General features: G+C 39.0%; 1 protein-coding gene across 2 annotated transcripts in view; it reads right to left on the reverse strand.

Moving 5' to 3' along the window:
* Nucleotides 1-21,093, reverse strand: part of DGKA (diacylglycerol kinase alpha) — an 858,181-nt gene that overhangs the window by 143,115 nt on the left and 693,973 nt on the right. For both annotated transcript variants that reach the window (XM_044083761.1, XM_044083762.1), the window contains exons 15-16: nucleotides 5,992-6,066; nucleotides 3,197-3,282 (exon numbers count right to left, since the gene is read on the reverse strand). In XM_044083761.1, the coding sequence (XP_043939696.1) occupies nucleotides 3,197-3,282; nucleotides 5,992-6,066 (161 nt within the window). The remainder of the gene's footprint in view (nucleotides 1-3,196; nucleotides 3,283-5,991; nucleotides 6,067-21,093) is intronic.

Here is a 21,093-nt window from a genome sequence, read left to right on the forward strand (position 1 = left end):
TGGGGGCAATACCCCAATTTAAAGGAAAATTCTACCTTAGTACCCAAAAATGTGTTTTTTATTGTATCTTTATTTTCTGAACTACTTTAATGTTTTGGAATCCCTCCAAGTACTTATTTTACTAGTTTAATGTGTTTCCCACAAAATGGCAGCTGATGGGTTCTGCCTTGCTAATGTGATCTTGTTTTCTTGCTTTCATTCCTTCTTCCCAGAACATATTTCAAGTCCTGTTTATATGAATCATCCTAGATATAAGGAAGTGGTTTTGTTTTCTCATGCCATTAAGATATAATGGCAGGAGTGTGAAGCACTGACATCTGACACACCTTCTGTAGCAGAGCTAATTCTATGTTTCCCTGACTGAGCCTCATTTATGTGTCTATCAAAGCATGTTCTGTGCTATAAATAGCTATTAGCTACTTCCAGACAAAAAAATAGGAAAATAGCAGGCTTTTGTAAAGAGATTATTTTGCAGTTCTAAAGGAAAATGACAGACCTTCCCCAACACTCTCATCTTGAGGTGTGAAAACTCTCACTGCAGTAAATGATCCTTGCTGTATCATGTACAGGTGATAAGTACTACTGGAAAGGACTCCAAAGTAAGTCTGTCTGCTACTTTCCAATGTCTTCAGTGGGACTTTTTTCTCTCTCATGTATGATACAGAAAAAGTGTGCTTCACTAGCGCCTTAATTATTTCTGTCATGGTCTCCCCCATTTTCTATTTTGTATTTATCTATATTTTGCTAACCAGGAAAGTGAGATCGTCCCATGACCCTTTTCGACCATGACCTGGGATACACTGGCAAAGATAACAACAAGTAATAAATTCAAAGTGTGACAGTGAATAAGTAAAACATTAAACACCATTTAGTAGAATGTATACATTAATAATGCTTAACTCTACTACATTAACTTTATTATAAATAACAAATTGTATGCACCCATATTGCAGAATTCACAGCACTGTAAGATGTTACTGTTCTCTAAATGACTGGGGATCAGCAAGTGAATGTTTTATAGCTTTGCAGAAGAAAAAGGGGGATAATTCTATTTGCATCATGTTTGTTGTCTTAAGATAGTATGAAAACAAACTAAACCTACAGATTTTGGAATGGAACAACCATTATAGTGGAGCCTAATGACCAGTATGGTGAAAAAGTTTTGGGACATGTAGAAGGTAGGAAAAGGAGGTTGATTAGGATGATGGCAATTATATAATACACACATGCATGCATACTCCCTGTCTGTGTGTGTATGTATTTGTGTGTATTTATATATATATATATATATATATATATATATATATATATATATATATATATATATATATATATGTATATATATACATACATATATATATATATATATATATATATATATATATATATATATATATGTATATATATATATATATATATATATATATATATATATATATATATATATATATATATATATATATATATATATATATGAGTGTGTGTGTGTATTACGTAGACATATATACATGCACATGGTACATGCACAGCCATATGTCAGTGCATGTGTGACTACTTACAAAAATAACTACTACATATTTCTCTCTAGATGTAGTCACACTGTACCCAGTACACCCTACATACAGTATTATACATGCTACATACATACATTACTTATATATATATATATATATATATATATATATATACATATACATTAAAAGTATACATTTTTTTTGTTTTTATTTTTTAATTATAATTTCAAAGTTTCAAAACTTTAATCTTCGGGTCTCCACTGAAAATGGGCCACAAGCCCAGTTGGACAAACCCTGTTAACAAATGTCAATAAATAATAAATAAATAAATTATGGTCTCAACTATTTGCATTTCAAAGTTTTGAAACTTTGAGCTTGTAAAGCAGATCCATATATATATATATATATATATATATATATATATATATATATATATATATATATATATATATACACACACACACACACACACACACACACACACACAGTCAGACGTGCATTTAAACACAAAGTACTTCTGATTTCATTTTCTTAATGTTTTTAAGGCAAGGGCACATAGCAAATGTATATTAAAATAAATTCAGCTGTATATTAAAGTTGTCATCAATGGTCACATTTTGTTTTTGGACTGGAAAATACTCATGCACTCTACCACTGTAATGACTGACTTAAAGTCAATGGGAATCTCTTACCATGGATCTGTGTATCAGATATGCATTCCCCTCTGGAAGGATGTCTCTGCAGAACTTGACAGTGATGAGTTTTGTTTTTTGCAAGAACAAATATGTAGATATTTTTAAAGTAGCTTGTATTTTACATGTGTTTGAGCTGGAATGCAAGGTTACAAATTGGATTTTAGGGATGAGCACATTTTTAGCTATGACATTATGAGCTATAGGGTTGAGGAGGTATGAGATTCTATACCATAGTTTTGGTTGGTGTAGTGTTTTGCTACTAATATTATCAGTATGCTTGGCCAGTGAAAGAGCAGGACAGAAGATGATCCCTAGGTAATTCTGTTGTGTTACTAGTGGTAGTAGGTTGTTGTCTGCATGAGTAGTAAATGGATTTAGGGAGCTTTTGTGGGGTGCCAATTATCATTATGTTTGAAATCAGAGGATTGGTTAGCAGCATATTTTTATTCATCCAGTGGCATAAATCTGTGCTAAACTGCAGTTTTTGTAGAAGGGTCAAGGTGTTCTTACATGATTGAAATGGTAAGATATAATATGCATAAAGGAGCAAGTTGAGGCTGAACTCAATTGCTGTTTTTCACAAAATTAATTGCTGCTGCAATTATTATTAGAATGCAAGCAATGGTTCAGTGTTTGTGATATTACTAATGTCATCCATAGTTGTGCGACCTTAAGAATTATTATATTTAGCTAAGAGGGATGTAAGAGTTATACAGGGTCTTACCCCAATCAAAAAATGCTTTTTTATGAGGTTTCTACTAGTTGATGGTTCAACCATTTTTTCATCTGATTGAACTTTCTGCAGTAAATGTATTGGAAACATTGAAGTCCATAAGTTACTGTCTTTTCTGAGGGATAATTACATTACTTTTTCTTACTGTATGCTGGTAGCAGGAATTAATAAGACAGTAACTTAATATTCTGCTAATAGCGCAAACTTCATTCTACTAACAGCTTAAACTTCATCTAGTTCTGTTGAGTACTTACCAATGGCATCCAGTATCCATCCCACAGTACCATCTCCACCGCATACCAAGATCCGATAATTTGTTAAATCCCGAAAAAAGTGAAGTCTAGATGTAGAAACAGGAACATCAAAGTCAGTAAAAGACATGAGATAATGAAGAGCCATTTCGTCAGACATAGACTGAATTTCAGAATATGATGTTTAATTAAGAAACAACACTGGTTTTAAATCACATTTTATAGCAAAAAGAGGTTATTTTTAAGAAGATTTAGGGCTTCAAAACTAAGGGAGATAATGTAATGACTAAAGGGAGAAGATCAGTATTAACTCGGTCTAGCTACAGGGAATTAACAATCCAGTACAAACACTGTAATGATATTTCTACACAAGACATATTACTCTTTGAATGCTCCCATAACAGATTGTCTGTGTTAACTTCATACTCTCTGTCTTCTTCATCCTTTCACAATAGTACAGAGATATATACATCTCAGCCAAGATGTTGTTTTTCTATCAAGGTACCATGGACTTTTTTCTTACATCTTTCTGAAAGGCATGTACGCTGTAATGTTGCCATGTCACAGAAAATGTACTGTTACATGAGAAGCAGTGGCAAAATATGACTCTCCTTCCTCATTTGAGACTTATAGAGCTGCAACAGTATCTGTTACTGTGGTGTACCTCTCAGTGAAACTTCCAGGTCTCACTTCCGAATCTGGGTAATCAGACAGTAATAATACTTTCAGGTGTTTCTGCTCTTTATACTGAAAACATCAGCAAATAGACAGCTCTGCCTGTCTTATCTATTTAAACTTGAGAATAAGGTAATTGTTGTTCCAAACCTAGTGATGGACTGCACCTATATGAGTTCTCCCCATGTGACTTCTCTACCTGCAACTTCAAGGTTAACTGTGTCATATTTTCTGTACCTTTTAAGTAGCTTTTCTGGACTGCAATAAAAAAATACAGGCGTACACAATGTGCTGTTGTACTAAAACAGCTTACGGCAACGCAACCATATTCTAAATTTTGATGTGTACTCCCACGTATCCTGTACCCTGTGTGGGATCCCATTCTAAAAAGTATATTGTTCCATATGTTATGTTCCCTGTCAGTGGTACCCCAATTCAGTAATGTGTGCTTCTCTACATGTACAATCTGTGTTTGTGTGTGTGTGTATTTTACAGCAGTCTGTAATGTACCCCACTATGTGTTTATTTTTCCCTGTCTGTGGTATCCCATTCTGTATCACGTGCCATTCCAATAAATGCAGTTCTTTGTCCATGGTATCCCATTCTGTTTCTGTGCACCTTCACATGTAATTGCATGTGTGTAAAGGGAGTATGTGCTCTTCCACTCTCTAATGCTATGTGTTTACTATTCCTTGTTTGTGGCATCCTACTCTGTAATGTGTATGCTGCTCCAATACATACTATTATCTGCCTGAGGTATCCCACTCTATAAGATGTGCTGCTTCACATTTTGTGATCTCTGTGTGTAGTGTCTTTAGCCGTAATACCTGCTGCTGTATTGTTTTATTCTTTTGGTATCTCATTCCATAATACAAGATTCCCATTCAGTGATCTGTATGTGGTATCCCATTATGTAATGTATGTTATTACACATGCGATGTCCCTCTGTGCAATAGTACACTCTAATGTCTGATGTGCTATGTGCACTCTTATTTCTCTGCTATACCCAGTTTTGTAATACGTACTGCTTTATGTGTACTAATCCCTGTACATATTCTCCTCTTTTGTAATGTGTGTTTTTTCACATTTAGTCTCTGCCATCTGTGGTATCCCATTTTGTAATGTGCTGTCTGCCTGTGGTATCCCATTTTGTAATGTGCTGTCTGCCTGTGGTATCCCATTTTGTAATGTGCTGTCTGCCTGTGGTATCCCATTTTGTAATGTGCTGTCTGCCTGTGGTATCCCATTTTGCAATGCTGTGCAATTCTACAATAAGTGATCCCTGTCTTTGCTATCTTGTTTTGTAATATGTATCCTGTCTTACACAGTGCTCTCTGTCTGCGGTATCCCAATTTGTAATGCTCTGCTATTTTACATTGTGTTCTCTGCCTTTGCTATGCTGTTTGTAATGTGTGCTGCTTCAGTATGTGATGTTCTTTGTCTATGGTGTCCTAGTTTGTAATGTGTTTCCTTCTTCTTATAGATTGCTATCTGTGACATCCCACACTATAGAGTTTTGTACAACATTTAGTGTTTCCTGCCTGTACTGTCCTGTCTGTGGTATCCCATTCTGTAATATGAACTGATCTGAGTATAGTATTCTGTGTATGCGGTTTGCCATTATCAGTGTGTACTGCTTTACATGTAGTACTTTCTTGTCTGTGGTATCCCATACAATACTATAAACTTCTTAATTTTCCACTTCCTTTTTGTGTGACTTCCTCCTCTGTCATATGCTGCTATGCATGTAATATTCCCTGTCATTGATGCCCAGTTTTGTAGTGTCAAATGAAGTAAACTGCATCTGTGATGACATTTTTATCTGATCTCCTGCACATATAGCATACTCGTCTGTTGTATTCCATTCTGTAATGTGTTCTAGTACACATGCAGCGTACCCTGTTTGTATAACCCATTTCATAATGTGTGCTATCCCAATTGTAATATAGACCATTTTTGATTTTACACATTCTCTGAAGTACAGTGGTTAACATACAACGCACTCTATGTTGTACTGCTGCTTCCCAAGTTCTGTCTCTAACAGGGGTAAAACAGGAGGCTGAAACACTCTATGTTGAAAAGACAATTACTTATCAGTTTGTAACTTCATAATTCCTCCTTACCCAGGTGCTGGACCTCCCTTTGAAAGGTTGAAGACTTGTCTAGGATTCAGAAGGTATTGCATTTTTCGAAGTACCCTGAGAAAAAGAAAGAGAAACAGCTATGAACTAGCAGCAGACAAATTTTGCAGAATATTGTTTCCAACTGCTCCTTTCCTTTATAGACAGACATAATTATAAACTCTTTGTTACCTGTATGATTCTCATTGTAGAACAGGAATGTATTGAAAATATCTAGTTGTGTCTTTGCTTCCCTAGTACTCTTCAAGATTGACTTTTGGATCTTTGCAATTTTTAATCACAAGAGCTGCTGTTTGCACCAGGGTATACTTAAAAGCTACCAATAAGTAATTCAGCAGCTCTGACAATATTGTAGAATTGTCACTGTATCAACCTGTTATGAGGCATGGCATATCTGATGGAGCTAAAATGGAAATGGTGACATCACTCTGCTACATGGAGTGATGTTTTTCCCACAGTAAGACACACTTATTACTCTTGTTCTGGTCCCACACAAAGAAAATCAGCAGTTAATTATCACACCTGCATATGCAGTGACACCCTTGTCTTCAATTATCCCTACTTTTGTGGGAATCTGGGAATCCTACGCACAGAGAGTGGGAATCTGTGCCCCCTTAAGGCTGCTGCTGCAGTAGGGTTGTAGTCTCTTTCTACAGAATCCCTCAACCATTCCCAGTGAAGGTTAACCAGCCACTGCCACTCCCTTATTGCTGCTGGGTCTCTGCAGCTGGGAACACAGTTTGAATCTGATGTTAGTAAAAAAGATGAATGCCCTGCCTCCTTGCCATTGGGCCAGCAGCATCACACAGCATGGCACTTAGAACATTTACACAGATTTTTGTCTGCTTTATCCTTGTTACCATACTTCAGATGCTTTTAGTCATGGCATAGGAGGTGGACATCTTCAAAAAAATCTGGAAATTGGAGTCATGGCACACCACATTATGTCTGCAGACTGCACTAGTGGCACACCACATTATCTCTGGGGACTGCACTGGTGGCACGCCACATTATGTATGGAGACTGCACTAGTGGCACACCACATTATTTCTGGAAACTGCACTAGTGGCACAACACATTATCTCTGGAGACTGCATTACTGGCACACCACATTATCTCTACAGATTGCACTAGTGGCATACCACATTATCTCTGTAAATTGCACTAATGGCACACCACATTATCTCTTGTAAATTGCACTAGTAGCACACCCCATTATCTCTAAATTGCACTAGTGGCACACCACATTATTTCTGTAGATTGCACTAGTGGCATACTACGTTATCTCTGTAGCTCACACTAATGGCACACCACATTATCTCTGTAGATTGCACTAGTGGCACACCACATTATCTCTGAGTACCAGAGCAGTGGTGGGATCAATATCAGAAGCATACTTAGTGCATCATGAGAACAACAAAAAAAAAAATATCCCTCCTCTCAAAAACATGTGAAGGACAAAAACCTAATACAAATCAAAACACAAAAATAAAACATATGGTCTTACTCTATCAGTAGAGCTAAGAAGAGGAGTGTACCATAAAGTGGTTGTCTAGCAGATGCTTGATGTTACATGTATCAAATCTGGCAACACCGACATCCCAACATCAAAACTCACAATTCCAGAAACACAGTAGTCCAAACTTCTAGACTCACCACCTTCACGACCCATGTTAACACTTGTTCCTGGGACGGGAGTGGTAGAGAATTTTGGGATTCAGAGTATTATGATGTTTTGGGTTTTCAGTGTCGTGAGATTTGATAGATAACTCCATAAAGTCATGCAAGATACTTAGTAGAACAGATCTTCAAGTGGAGGTTACTGTAACAGAAAATCATAAAATTTGAGTTTATCCACCTTCAGTTTATTTTTTTCTAAACAGTTTTTATCAACTGTACATCAGTGATGACCAACACTGGCATCATACACCAATGTTCTATTGAACCTTAGTTGGAATGTAGGTGCTCACATACAGGCAGGGTTGAAAGCAGCTTTTCTCTGTTCTTACAACTCATTCTGGCCCTCAAATTGAGGTGTGTTTATAGCAGATGATTATCCTTTGTAAAATAATATAATTTATATAACTGTACAAATAACCATAAAATGTTACAAAGTGATAGGAAAACTGTATACATCTCTCCTATGGGAAAGAGATAATGCAGTTTTGTTGTTACAGCTACATCTCCTTGAAAATTTACTGTTACATTAATTATCCTACATAACTGCATGATCAGTAAATCACAACATTTTAGCAGATTCATGAGTATTTGGAATTCCATGGGACATGGTAGTCACAGGATCCCCTGTACTACAGCTGTGCCAAAACCTGCAATCTCTTGACTGTGCTTTCAGTTTGTAATGTTGTGTGAAGGTATATGCAGTACTTCATGTGGCAGCCTCAAAAATATCTTGTGCAGAAACATTTCTACAGTAAGCTGCTGAAATTGCTGCTGCTGTCCTGCTGGAATATGCTTTGCCTGTGCCTTGCAAATGATTGTTGTTCTTATCATAGCAAAAAGGCAACAGAGGTGGCTACCCATTTAGACAAGCTTTGTTTAGTCATAGACAGAACTTTCTCACATTTTTTAAAAACTAACAACTGTTCTTTTTGCCTGATTTCTTGTGCTCTTCTGGTATAACACCCAGCATATGTAAAACATGCCACTTCTGATAATTTGGATAAATGACCAGTAACTGAATGTACTAAATGAAAGTGAATGCTAATACAACCTTTGGCTTAAAAGATGGATTTGCCTTTAAAGACAGTCTTTCATTATGAAAGACTGTATACAGTGATTACAACTGCTGCTGGTAACGCTGATATTCTTCTGCCTGAAGTAACAGCAAACAGAACAACACGTCTTTCATGACAGGTATATAGATTAGCTTCCCTTGTGAGCCACTTTAAGTCTAGCCAATTTCCTTCAAAGGTGAGAATCAAATCTGTTATCTTGTCTTGTGTCTGTGAGGCAAACACCTTAACCATTATGCCAACCCCCACCACTTTTAAATCATCACTATTTGCTGGTTCAAATGAAGATATAGTTAATGTCTTTCAACATAAAACTCAAATGTCAAGTGGATGAGATATGTTCCTGATGATCTTCAGTGAAGAACTGTTTTTTATGAAGGCCTTAACAAGAGTGGTGCTGTTATCTTTTGGAGAGGATGATATATAATAAGAAATCACAGAAACACAAACTGTGACTGCTGAATAAGCTGCATTTGATTTACATAAATGCAATGCCTTTGGAACAAAATACTGTATGAGTCTAGGCTTTGCAAAACAGTCCAAATAAATACCTCTTCTACTTCTGAGTGTAAGATATTATTTTATTTGTCTCTTGACTTCCTTTAAGATGTTCAAGAATTGAGTAGAAAAAGAATTGCTGTTATGACTCAAGATTCTACTTACCAAGCTAAGAGAATCAGAGTTTCGCCCTGGGTAGTAATACCCTGCTGTTTTTGTTTGTTTTCTTGCTGTGTCAGTAAGCAGAACTGTAGCTGGATCATCTAGCATATGGTACAGTTCCCTGATAGGTTATCCTTCTGTAGCTGGCTCATCTAGCACATGGTACAGTTCCCTGGTAGGTTATCCTTCTGTAGCTGGCTCATCTAACACATGGTGCAGTTCCCTGATCTATTGTCTTTCTGTAGTTGTCTCATCTAGCATAAGGTGCAGTTCCCTGATCTGCTGTCCTTCTGAAACGGGCTCATCTAGCACATGGTGCAGTTCCCTGATCTGCTGTCTTTCTGTAGATGCCTCATTTTGCACATGGTGCAGTTCTTGATCTGCAGTCCTACTGTAGCTGGCTTATCTAGCATATGATGCAGTTCCTTGAACTGCTGTCCCTCTGTAGCTGGCTCATGTAGCATAAGGTGCAGTTCCCTGATCTGTTGTCCTTCTGTAGATGGCTCATCTAGCACATGGTACAGTTCCCTGATCTGTTGTCCTTCTGTAGATGGCTCATCTAGCACATGGTGCAGTTCCCTGATCTGTTGTCCTTCTGTAGTGGCTCATCTAGTACGTGGTTCAGTTCCCTGATCTGTTGTCATTCTGTAACTGGCCCAACTAGCACATAGGCACTGACCTGTTGTCCTTCTGTAGATAGCTAATTTTGCACATGGTGCAGTTCGTGATCTGTTAACCTTCTGTAGATGGCTCATCTAGTACATGGTGCAGTTCCTTGATCTGTTGTCCTTCTGTAGCTGGCTCATCTAGCACATGGTGCAGTTCCCTGATCTGCTGTCATTCTGTAAATGGCTCATCTAGCACACAGTGCAATTCACTAATCTGGTGTCCTTCTGTAGATGGCTCATTTTGCACACAGTGCAGTTCTTGATCTGCTGTGCTTCTGTAGCTGGCTGATCTAGCACATGGTGCAGTTCCCTGATCTGTTGTCCTTCTGTAGATGACTCATTCTGCACATGGTGCAGTTCTTGATCTGTTGTACTTCTGTAGCTGGCTCATCTAGCACATGCTGCAGTCCCTTGATCTGTTGCCCTTCTGTAGCTGGCTCATCTAGTGGATGATGCAGTCCCTTGTTCTGTTGTCCTTCTGCAGCTGGCTCATCTAGCACATGGTGTAGTCCCTTCATCTATTGTCCTTCTGCAGCTGGCTCATCTAGCACATGGTGCAGTCCCTTCATCTGTTGTCCTTCTGCAGCTGGCTCATCTAGCACATGATGCAGTCCCTTCATCTGTTGTCCTTCTGCAGCTGGCTCATCTAGCACATGGTGTAGTCCCTTCATCTGTTGTCCTTCTGTAGCTGGATTATCTAGCACATGGTGCAGTCCCTTCATCTGTTGTCCTTCTGTAGCTGGCTCATTTAGCACATGATGAAGTCCCTTGATCTGTTGTCCTTCTGTAGGTGGCTCATTTAGCACATGATGAAGTCCCTTGATCTGTTGTCCTTCTGCAGCTGGCTCATCTAGCACATGGTGTAGTCCCTTCATCTGTTGTCCTTTTGCAGCTGGCTCATCTAGCACATGGTGTAGTCCCTTCATCTGTTGTCCTTCTGCAGCTGGCTCATCTAGCACATGGTGCCATTCCCTGATCTGTTGTCTTTCTGTAGATGACTCATCTAGCACATGGTGCTGTTCCCTGATCTGTTGTCCTGCTGTAGCTGGGTCATCTAGCACATGATGCAGTTCCTTGATCTCTTGTCCTTCTGTAGATGACTCATCTTGCACATGGTGCAGTTCTTGATCTGTTGTCCTTCTGTAGCTGGCTCATCTTGCACATGGTGCAGTTCTTGATCTGTTGTCCTTCTGTAGCTGGCTCATCTAGCACATGGTGCAGTTCCTTAATCTGTTGTCCTTCTGTGGCTAGCTCATCTATCACATGGTGCAGTTCCCTGATCTGTTGTCCTTCTGTAACTGGCTCAGCTAGCACATTGTGCAGTTCTCTGATCTGGTGTCCTTCTGTAGAGGGCTCATCTAGCAAATGGTGCAGTTCTTGATCTGTCATCCCTCTGTAGCTGGCTTATGTAGAACATGGTGCAGTTCCCTGATATGTTGTCCTTCTGTAGCTGGCTCATCTAACACATGGTTCAGTTCTCTGATCTTCTGCCCTTCTGTAACTGGTTCATCTAGCACATGGTCTGTTCTTCTGTAACTGGCTCATCTAGCACATAGGCACTGATATGTTGTCCTTCTGTAGATGGCTGCTTTTGCACATGTGCAGTTCTTGATCTGTTATCCTTCTGTATCAGTGCCAGACCTCCCAACCATACCGAATTACTCGGTATTTACCGAGTTTTGGGGTCCAAATGAAGGGGTGCCACGATTCCCGATTGGCACCCCTTCATTTCCGATTTTTTTTGCTTTATTTTTTTTTTTTTTAAAAAATCGCGCTGTCGGGGCTGATGTCATCACGTGCGTGATGACGTCAGTGCCGTCAGGGCTACCAACCAGTCGGAATTGAGCTCAAGAGCTCACGTCATTATTTCCGACTGTCTGCGAGCAGGAATACAGCAGCAAGCAACCGGGCAACCCTAATGGATTATGGTGGCACTGGCAGTAATGTAATGTTTGTTTTATTTTTTTTACAAGTTGGCTGCAAGCAAGCAGGAACCAGGAATACAGGCAGCAACAACGAGAATTATGAGAGAGTCGCACTCGCAGCACAGCAATACTATCGGTTCGGTTTGGTAAGGTTTTAATTTATATTTCCAAGCTTACAGTAAGCAGCAGGCAGCGCGAGCGGGTAAACGTGGTGGGACGGATAAAGCACCCGGTTAATTAGGTAAGAAAAAAAGGTGTGTCTGACAGTGCTGCTTTGGTTTAACTTTTTACTCTTATTTACTGCCAGACCCAATCTGTCCGCTCCGCTCAGGTTTATCTGAGTAAGTACTGTGTGTAACTATGTGCAATTTAGTTAATGTATTAAGCAAAGGGGTTCCATTTAATTCCATTATTATTCAGTCTGCATAGCTTAGCTAGGAGAGGAGGGTATGTTTGTTGTGTGTGTGCAATTAAGCAGAGTGGCTCCAGGCTCCCTCGTTATTCAGCCTTCAGTGCTGTGTTTTTTTTCTCTCGTAGTTATTGCTGCCAGATTCCCTCGTCTCCGACTAGCAAGTGTGAGTGCGTGCAATTGAGCAGAGCAGAGTATGGTTTGCTGTAGGTATTGCTCCCAGTACCTCCCATTTTATCTAATTAAATAATGTTTTCCTGTAGTTATTGCTGCCAGAGCAAAAAGTGGTTCTTTTGCTGCCACCTCATTCTTTATTCAGACAGCAGGTGTGTGCGTGCAATTAAGCAGAGTGATTTATTGCTGGTCCCAGAGAGATTTCCTCAGTCATTATTCAGACTTCAGTGCTGTTTTGCTATTCTCATTAGGGTAGTGTGTGTGAAATTAAGCAGACCGGCATCAGAGTGGTTTACTGTAGCTATTGCTTGGACTTCAGTGTTGTGTTTTGCTATCACCTCATTTGTTAGTCACACTAGCAGCAGCAGGTATGTGTGTGCACTGTGCAATTAAGTAGAGTGGGTATTATTGCTTCTGGTCCCAGAGAGGTTCCTTAGGGATAGAACAGAAGTGTACAATGCAAGTGTCTGCAGGTTTCTGATGACAGGTTAATGAAAATGGATCACTATTCACTATAATAACTGAAACGCTAAACCAAATATGTGATTAATATTTATTCAATACATTGCTGGATTTGAGATCTTAGCTGACTGTTCAGCAGCTTGTTATTGTGGAGTTTCCTGCTATATTTTCTGTAAAGATACTACTCTGCAATGCTTAGGTTTAAACTTTCTCTTAGAGGTACTAAAATTTACTATTTCAAGACAAAGATCTGTTGTTTGTTGATCGTTTCAGAGTAGCTTTGAGGAAAGTTCAGGTAGTCTGTTAATACTGAAGGGAAGGTACTTGAAAATCAGTTAGCGCCCTCATTCGTTATTCAGACTTCAAATCAGTGCTGTTTTACTGTCGTATTGTTATTCAAACTAGGGGAGTGTGTGACTGTGTGTGCAATTAAGCAAAGTAGTTTATGGTTGTTATTGCTCAGACTTCAGTGCTGTGTTTTGCTTCGACGGTGGTGCCACTGCCACCTCATTATTCAGACTAGCTGTTGTGTGTAATTATTGCTGCCGGGCCCAGAGAGGTTCCCTCATTTGTGACTCAGACTCGGCTGCATACTGTTTTCTTGTTAAAGACAGGTATACTGACTGTATATTGGATGGGATACCCCACTTGTAATCCAAAGGTTAACAAATATATGCAGTATCTCTTTCCTATGTTCCAGCAGAGTTGTCAACAGGAAATTAATTTAGGGCATTAGGCTAAGTGCAGTTATATCTGCTAGAACAGAAAGTGACATATTTATGTTTTTTGCTTAATGGGGCACCCATGCCTAATAATCAACTCAAATTAGTACCCAGGGAGACATTTCTTATTATGACCCATAAATATTTTCATGATGAATAATACCAAAAATTTAAAGAGAGCTGAATACATCACATCCACATGAGCAATGTATGTGCTTTAAATGGCCACCTTTTTTATTAGAAATATTAAGGTTACTTTTTGGTATTTTAATACCTGCTTGCTCTTTTGTGTTTCATGAGGGTGTACAGAGGAGTCCTAGGAAGTAATTTAATTATGCTTTCTCAGAAAGTAAGATACAGATGTACAAAACATCATTGCTATACATTTCAAAAAATGGTTACCATTTACATTGTTGTGCTGTAAAATGTAAAAATAAAATCCAAATCATTGTAGAAGTAAAGCAGTATGCATACATTAGTGTTTATGGTAAATGGGGCAAAATAACGGGACATTGAAATGGCTACAGGGGGACTCTGGTGCCATGTTTTGGTTGTCTGTTCTTCAGTTTGCGTTCGAAAGTTGGTATCCCACAATTCCATTGGAGTGGGTGGGGTTACATAATTATGTATGCAAATTAGATGTTAATCAGCGTACAGATTTGTACCTATTTTTCATGGGCCTTGTCCAGATTTTTGATGTTTCCAGGTTGAGAGGTATGATCAGTGCTCATCTAGTACCTGGTGCAGCTATGTGATCTGTTGTCCTTCTGTAGCTAGCTCATCTAGCACATGGTGCAGTTCCCTGATCTGTTGCCCTTCTGTAGATGGCTCATTTTGCACATGGTGCAGTTCTTGATCTTTTATCCTTCTGTAGCTGGCTCATCTATTACATTGTGCAATTCCTTGATCTGTTGTCCTTCTGTTGCTGGCTCATTTAGCACATGGTGCAGTTCCCTGATCTGTTGTCCTTCTGTAGCTGGCTCATCTAGCACATGGTGCAGTTCCCTGATCTCTTATCCTTCTGTAACTGGCTCATCTAGCACATGGTACAGTTCCCTGATCTGTTGCCCTTCTGTAAAGGGCTTATTTGTACATGGTGCAGTTCTTGATCTTTTATCCTTCTGTACCTGGCTCAACTACTACATTGTGCAGTTACTTGATCTGTTGCCTTTCTGTAGCTGGCTCATTTAGCACATGGTGCAGTTCCCTGATCTGTTGTCCTTTTGTAGCTGGCTCATCTAGCACATTGTGCAGTTCCTTGATCTGTTGTCCTTCTGTAGCTGGCTCATCTAGCACATGCAGTTCCCTGATCTGTTGTCCTTCTTTAAATGGCTCATCTAGCACATGGTGCAGTTCCCTGATCTGTTGTCCTTCTGTAGATGAATTATACAGCACATGGTGTAGTTCTTGATCTGTTGTCCTTCTGTAGATGACTCATCTAGCACATGGTGCAGTTCCTTGATCCGTTTTCCTTCTGTAGCTGAATCATCTAGTACATGGTGCAGTTCCCCGACCTGTTGTCCTTCTGTTTATGACTCATCTAGCACATGGTGCAGTTCTTGATCTGTTGTCTTTCTGTGGATGACTCATCCAGCACATGGTGCAGTTACTTGATCTCTTTTCCTTCTATAGCTGGATCATCTAGTACATGGTGCAGTTCCCTGACCTGTTGTCCTTCTGTTTATGACTCATCTAGCACATGGTGCCGTTCTTGATCTGTTGTCTTTCTGTGAATGACTCATCCAGGACATGGTGCAGTTCCTTGATCAGTTTTCCTTCTATAGCTGACTCATCTAGCACATGATGCAGTTTCCTGATTGGTTGTCCTTCTGTAGATGACTCATTTTGCACATGGAACAGTTCTTGATCTGTTGTCCTTCTGTACTGTAGCTGGCTCATCTAGCACATGGGGTAGTTCCCCGATCTATTGCCCTTCTGTAGCTGGCTCATCTAGCACATGGTGCAGTTCCTTGATCTGTTGTCCTTCTGTAGCGGACTCACATAGTGCATGGTGCAGTTCCCTGATCTGTTGTCCTTCTGTAGTTGACTCATACAGCACATGGTGTAGTTCCCTGATCTGTTGTCCTTTTGTAGATGACTCATCTAGCACATGGTGCAGTTCCCTGATCTGTTGTCCTTTTGTAGTTGGCTTGTCTAGCACTTGGTTTAGTTCCCTGATCTGCTGTCCTTTCATAGATGGCTCATCTAGCACATGGTGCAGTTCCATGATCTGTTGTTCCTCTGTAGCTGGCTTATCTAGCACATGGAGCAGTTCCCTGATCTGTTGTCCTTCTGTAGCTGGCTCATCTAGCACATGTTGCAGTTCCCTGATCTGTTGTCCTTCTGTAGCTGGCTCATCTAGCACATGGTACAGTTCCTTGATCTGTTGTCCTTCTGTAACTGGTTCATCAACACATGTTGCAGTTCTCTGATCTGTTGTCCTTCTGTAACTGGCTCATTCTGCACATGGTGCCATTCTTGATCTGTTGTCTTTCTGTGGATGACTCATCCAGGACATGGTGCAGTTCCTTGATCAGTTTTCCTTCTATAGCTGACTCATCTAGCACATGGTGCAGTTTCCTGATCTGTTGTCCTTCTGTAGATGACTCATTTTGCACATGGGACAGTTCTTGATCTGTTGTCCTTCTGTACTGTAGCTGGCTCATCTAGCACATGGGGTAGTTCACTGATCTGTTGCCCTTCTGTAGCTGGCTCATCTAGCACATGTTGCAGTTCCCTGATCTGTTGTACTTCTGTAGCTGGCTCATCTAGCACACGGTGCAGTTCCCTGATCTGTTGTCCTTCTGTAGTTGACTCATACAGCACATGGTGTAGTTCCCTGATCTGTTGTCCTTTTGTAGATGACTCATCTAGCACATGGTGCAGTTCCCTGATCTGTTGTCCTTTTGTAGTTGGCTTGTCTAGCACTTGGTTTAGTTCCCTGATCTGTTGTCCTTCCATAGATGGCTCATCTAGCATGGTGCAGTTCCATGATCTGTTGTTCCTCTGTAGCTGGCTTATCTAGCACATGGAGCAGTTCCCTGATCTGTTGTCCTTCTGTAGCTGGCTCATCTAGCACATGTTGCAGTTCCCTGATCTGTTGTCCTTCTGTCACTGCCTTATCTAGCACATGGTACAGTTCCTTGATCTGTTGTCCTTCTGTAACTGGCTCATCAACACATGTTGCAGTTCTCTGATCTGTTGTCCTTCTGTAACTGGCTCATTCTGCACATGGTGCAGTTCTTGATCTGTTGCCTTTCTGTAGATGGCTCATTTTGCACATGGTGCAGTTCTTGATCTGTTATTCTTCTGTAGCTGGCTCATCTAGTACATTGTGCAGTTCCTTGATCTGTTGCCCTTCTGCAGCTGACACATGTAGCACATGGTGCAGTTCCTTGATCTGTTGATCTTCTGTAGCTGGCTCATGTAGCACATGTTGCAGTTCCCTGATCTGTTGTCCTTCTGTAGATGGCTCATCTAGCACATGGTGCAGTTCCTTGATCTGTTGTCCTTCTGTCACTGCCTTATCTAGCACATGGTGCAGTTCCCTGATCTGTTGTCTTTCTGTAGCTGGCTCATCTAGCACATGGTGCAGTTCTTTAATCTGCTGTCCTTCTGTAGCTGGCTTATCTAGCACATGGTGCAGTTCGATGATCTGTTGTCTTTCTGTAGGTGGCTCATCTAGCACATGGTGCAGTTCCCTGATCTGATGTTCTTTTATGGAAATGCACAATGATTTTTTTCAGTACATATGCAATACTGTTAGCTTTTAACTTTTACTTATTAGAAAAGTTTTGTGATAATTAGCTATTTGGATGTTCTTATAACCAAGGGTCTTTGTAACATGACATGGAAATTCAACATTTTTAGTAAAAAATATTTTCTAATAGTTATTTACATTTTGTGAGCAGCCACCCCTCATGGAAAAAGAAAAACCTGGTTAAAGGACAGATGGTAAGGCTCTCAAGACTTGTTTCCTATGGTTCCAAGTTTGAAAGAGAGTTTATTAAACAAATATTTATTTATGGAAAGAAATATCCCATTAATTTTTGACTCCCATTATTGATGAACTATACAAAAGAGACACATGAAATTTATAACTATTTTAAATTACACAAATTCTATAAATTTATGTAGGAAGAATACACAAGGGTTTTCTGACTTCTCCAAAACCATCACTTCAACTCTTAATCATAGATATGGGAACTTTGGAAGATTTTTGAGAGAAACTAGTCAGCAGTATCTTCATTGATCTGGTACACTGATAAATTACTAGCTGGCCCCATTTTTGTGCACAAAAGGAATCAGAATTTGAAAGGGCTTATGGAAGAACTTCAAAAGATATTGAAGTAGGGTGTTCACACATGAAAGGCAAGTTTAAATGTGGGTCATGTTACCAGTGTAGGTAAATTTTGGACATTATTAATACTACTGTAAGTGCATACCCCAAAGTTATTACTTGTAATGGGAAATACAACTGTGGAACAAAGTGGGCAGTATACTTACCTAGTTATTTAACATGTTTGGCCTTTTTGTAGTGGTAAAATTGAAAACGCTTTGTATTCCAGGACTTATGAGCACGTACATGCAATTAAAAGGGGCGATGAAACTATTTTTCTAAGTAAATGTTCTAAAATTTGTTCTAGTTTTAATAAATGTGAAATTTTTAAACACCTTTATTAGATTATCACTTGTGACATGGGCAAACTTAAAATTATGTATGAAAAAACATATTAACATGTTCACAGTTACAAACATACATCATATATATTCTTCTATACAATATCATCAATTAAACATTACATAAGTTGGTCAATTCCTGCATTACCTTAAACCTCATTCCTCCTCCAAAACATTTTTCTGCATGTATTCTTCCTACAATTTCCATATTTTTCTATGTAGCTTGCTCCTTTTTCTAAAGCTCCTGCTTCCAGTTCTTTTATCTCTATTGCAATATTCATTACTTCAAATATGGTTAATTTAAACTTTGATTTCCATTTTCTAGTAACTGTTTTTGGCAGCCAACAGAATTAAATTTAGCAAGGCCTTACTATATCTAGGCAATTCATATTTTGTATCCAGCTCAAAAATCACTTCCTTAGTAGCACCCATTTAATCACCCAATATTTCTTACAGAGTACTCTGTAGGGAATTTTTAAAGTCTGCCAACTCATTACACTAGCAAAACATATGTCCCAATCACACCTCCAACATTTCCCATCTACCTGTGGGAAAATTCTTTGGAGTCTGCTTGGGCTATAAAAATACCTCTGCAAAAATCTCCAAGCAAAAATCCTAAATCTTCTAGACTTTGATGCACATTTCAGAGCCATTTGTCCTTCCACTGTTTCTTTGTGAATTGTTTATCCATTCTCACTTAACCTCCTCTGATTGATTCCTATAATTATTATGCAATGTTTTATATGCCCTAATTATCCCTTTTCAACAGCAGCTTCTGTTATAGATTTTACTAAAAACTCTACTTTATCTCTTAAAATTCTCCTATCCCATTCTCTTTGCCTATAGTCTGATATCAATCCCTGGTAAGGAAGGCAGCAGTCCAAACGTCTTTGTGGCCTTAACCCACTCTGTTACCTGTCCCTCCCTAGTTATTTGCTCACAATACTTTGATTCCTTTGCCAGTCTTCTCCAGTAAATTCCAGCCCCCTCTTACCTATTTTCTGTATCCCTAATTGTGGTCATCCTTATTGGCAGAATCTGCTTTCTCCATTCATGTGCTGTCTTAGTTCTTAGAATACTTTCTGCTACTTTATGAATATAATATTCTGTATGTTTACTGCTTTTCTCCTTAAGGATCTTCATCCAAAACCTCAATCTCTCTCTGCTTCTTAAGCTTGCCTCTGTTTTGTCATTATCCCTTTCTACTTTGAATTATAGCTTTCTGCTTGTGCTATGTGTAGGAGCCTTAACTGTGTAGTTCAGAAATATCCCCTCAAATCAGGTAATCCTACACCACATTGTTCTATTTTCAGAATCATCTCATCTCACTTGACCCTTGCCCTCTTCTCCTCCCAGATAAAATTCTACAACTCTTTACTAATTGCTGTCCATGACTTCTCCTCTAACTGAAAAAAAATATGCCTGATCTGTTCATAAAACTAAAGGGACTAAAACATTTTACTGCTTGTATCTTGCTATACATATCCATAAATAAGAGCTTCCAGTTTCTCAGATTTTGTACATCTTCTCACATATCCTTACCTGCCATAAGTGAATCCTTTTTAACCCATACTTCTAAATACTTAATCATGTTCCCATAAACATGGGTATTGCTGAACCAATTCATGTGTGAGTACATTTATCCTTTGTTTTGTGTTCATTAATTTTATATCACAAAAAGGCTTGAAACTGTCTCAGAATTTTCCACAACAGTGGGATGTCTTTTTCTCTTTTTATCGGGTATAAAATAATATTATCTGCAAATAAAGCCTACCATACCAATTATATCCTTGAATTTCTGAGTCCCTTTTTTTTGTTAATGGCTCTAAATACAACACAAATATCAAAGGTGAAAGAGGACACCCCTACCTGGTTCCTCTGTTTAGACATAACTTATCAGATAGGAACTCTCCCCCACTTTAATTTTTGCCTCCTGCCCCTAATATAATTTTGTTATTAACTTTATTACTGTATCAGAGAATACAAATGCTTCCATTGTCCTACTCATAAAATCTCAGCTTATTCGTTTTGAATGCTTTCTCTGCAAGACCCACCAACAGCGGCATTTTCTTATATTCTGCTTCCCTCTGGATCATCATTGTTCTAGTAATGTTGTCAAATGTTTGCCTCTCCTCCACAAAACCACACTGATCCATATTTATCAAGTTTTGCAACACATTCACCATTCTTTTAGTTGTTATTGACATAAACACTTTATAATCATGATTTAAAAAGGAAATGGGCCTATAAGAAAACTGGGTATGATGGGTCATTACTGTTTTTAGGTATTACACCAGGGTGAGGTTGGCATAATGGTTAAGGTCTTTATTTCACAGATAAAATGTACAGGGTTTTATTCTGGGGTGGTGAGTTTGACATAATGGTTAAAGTCTTCACCTTACAGACACAACTTTCTTCCAGGATTTTGGTGCTTCTCCTCTTTTTAAGATACTGTTAAACAAAACCTTCTGGATCTTTATCACTTTCTTCCCTCGTAGCTTCCAAACTCCCACAGGAATCCCATCTTTTTCTGGAGACTTTCCTGCAGATTATCATCTTCTTTTGTTTTAACTGTTAATTGTTCAGCCTCATCTACCTCTATCCTTGGCATGCCTAAGTCTTCTTTAAATA

The sequence above is a fragment of the Protopterus annectens genome, chromosome 9.part0, assembly GCF_019279795.1.
Source record: "Protopterus annectens isolate FY-2018-M chromosome 9.part0, PAN1.0, whole genome shotgun sequence".
In the NCBI taxonomy this organism is placed as follows: domain Eukaryota; kingdom Metazoa; phylum Chordata; order Ceratodontiformes; family Protopteridae; genus Protopterus; species Protopterus annectens.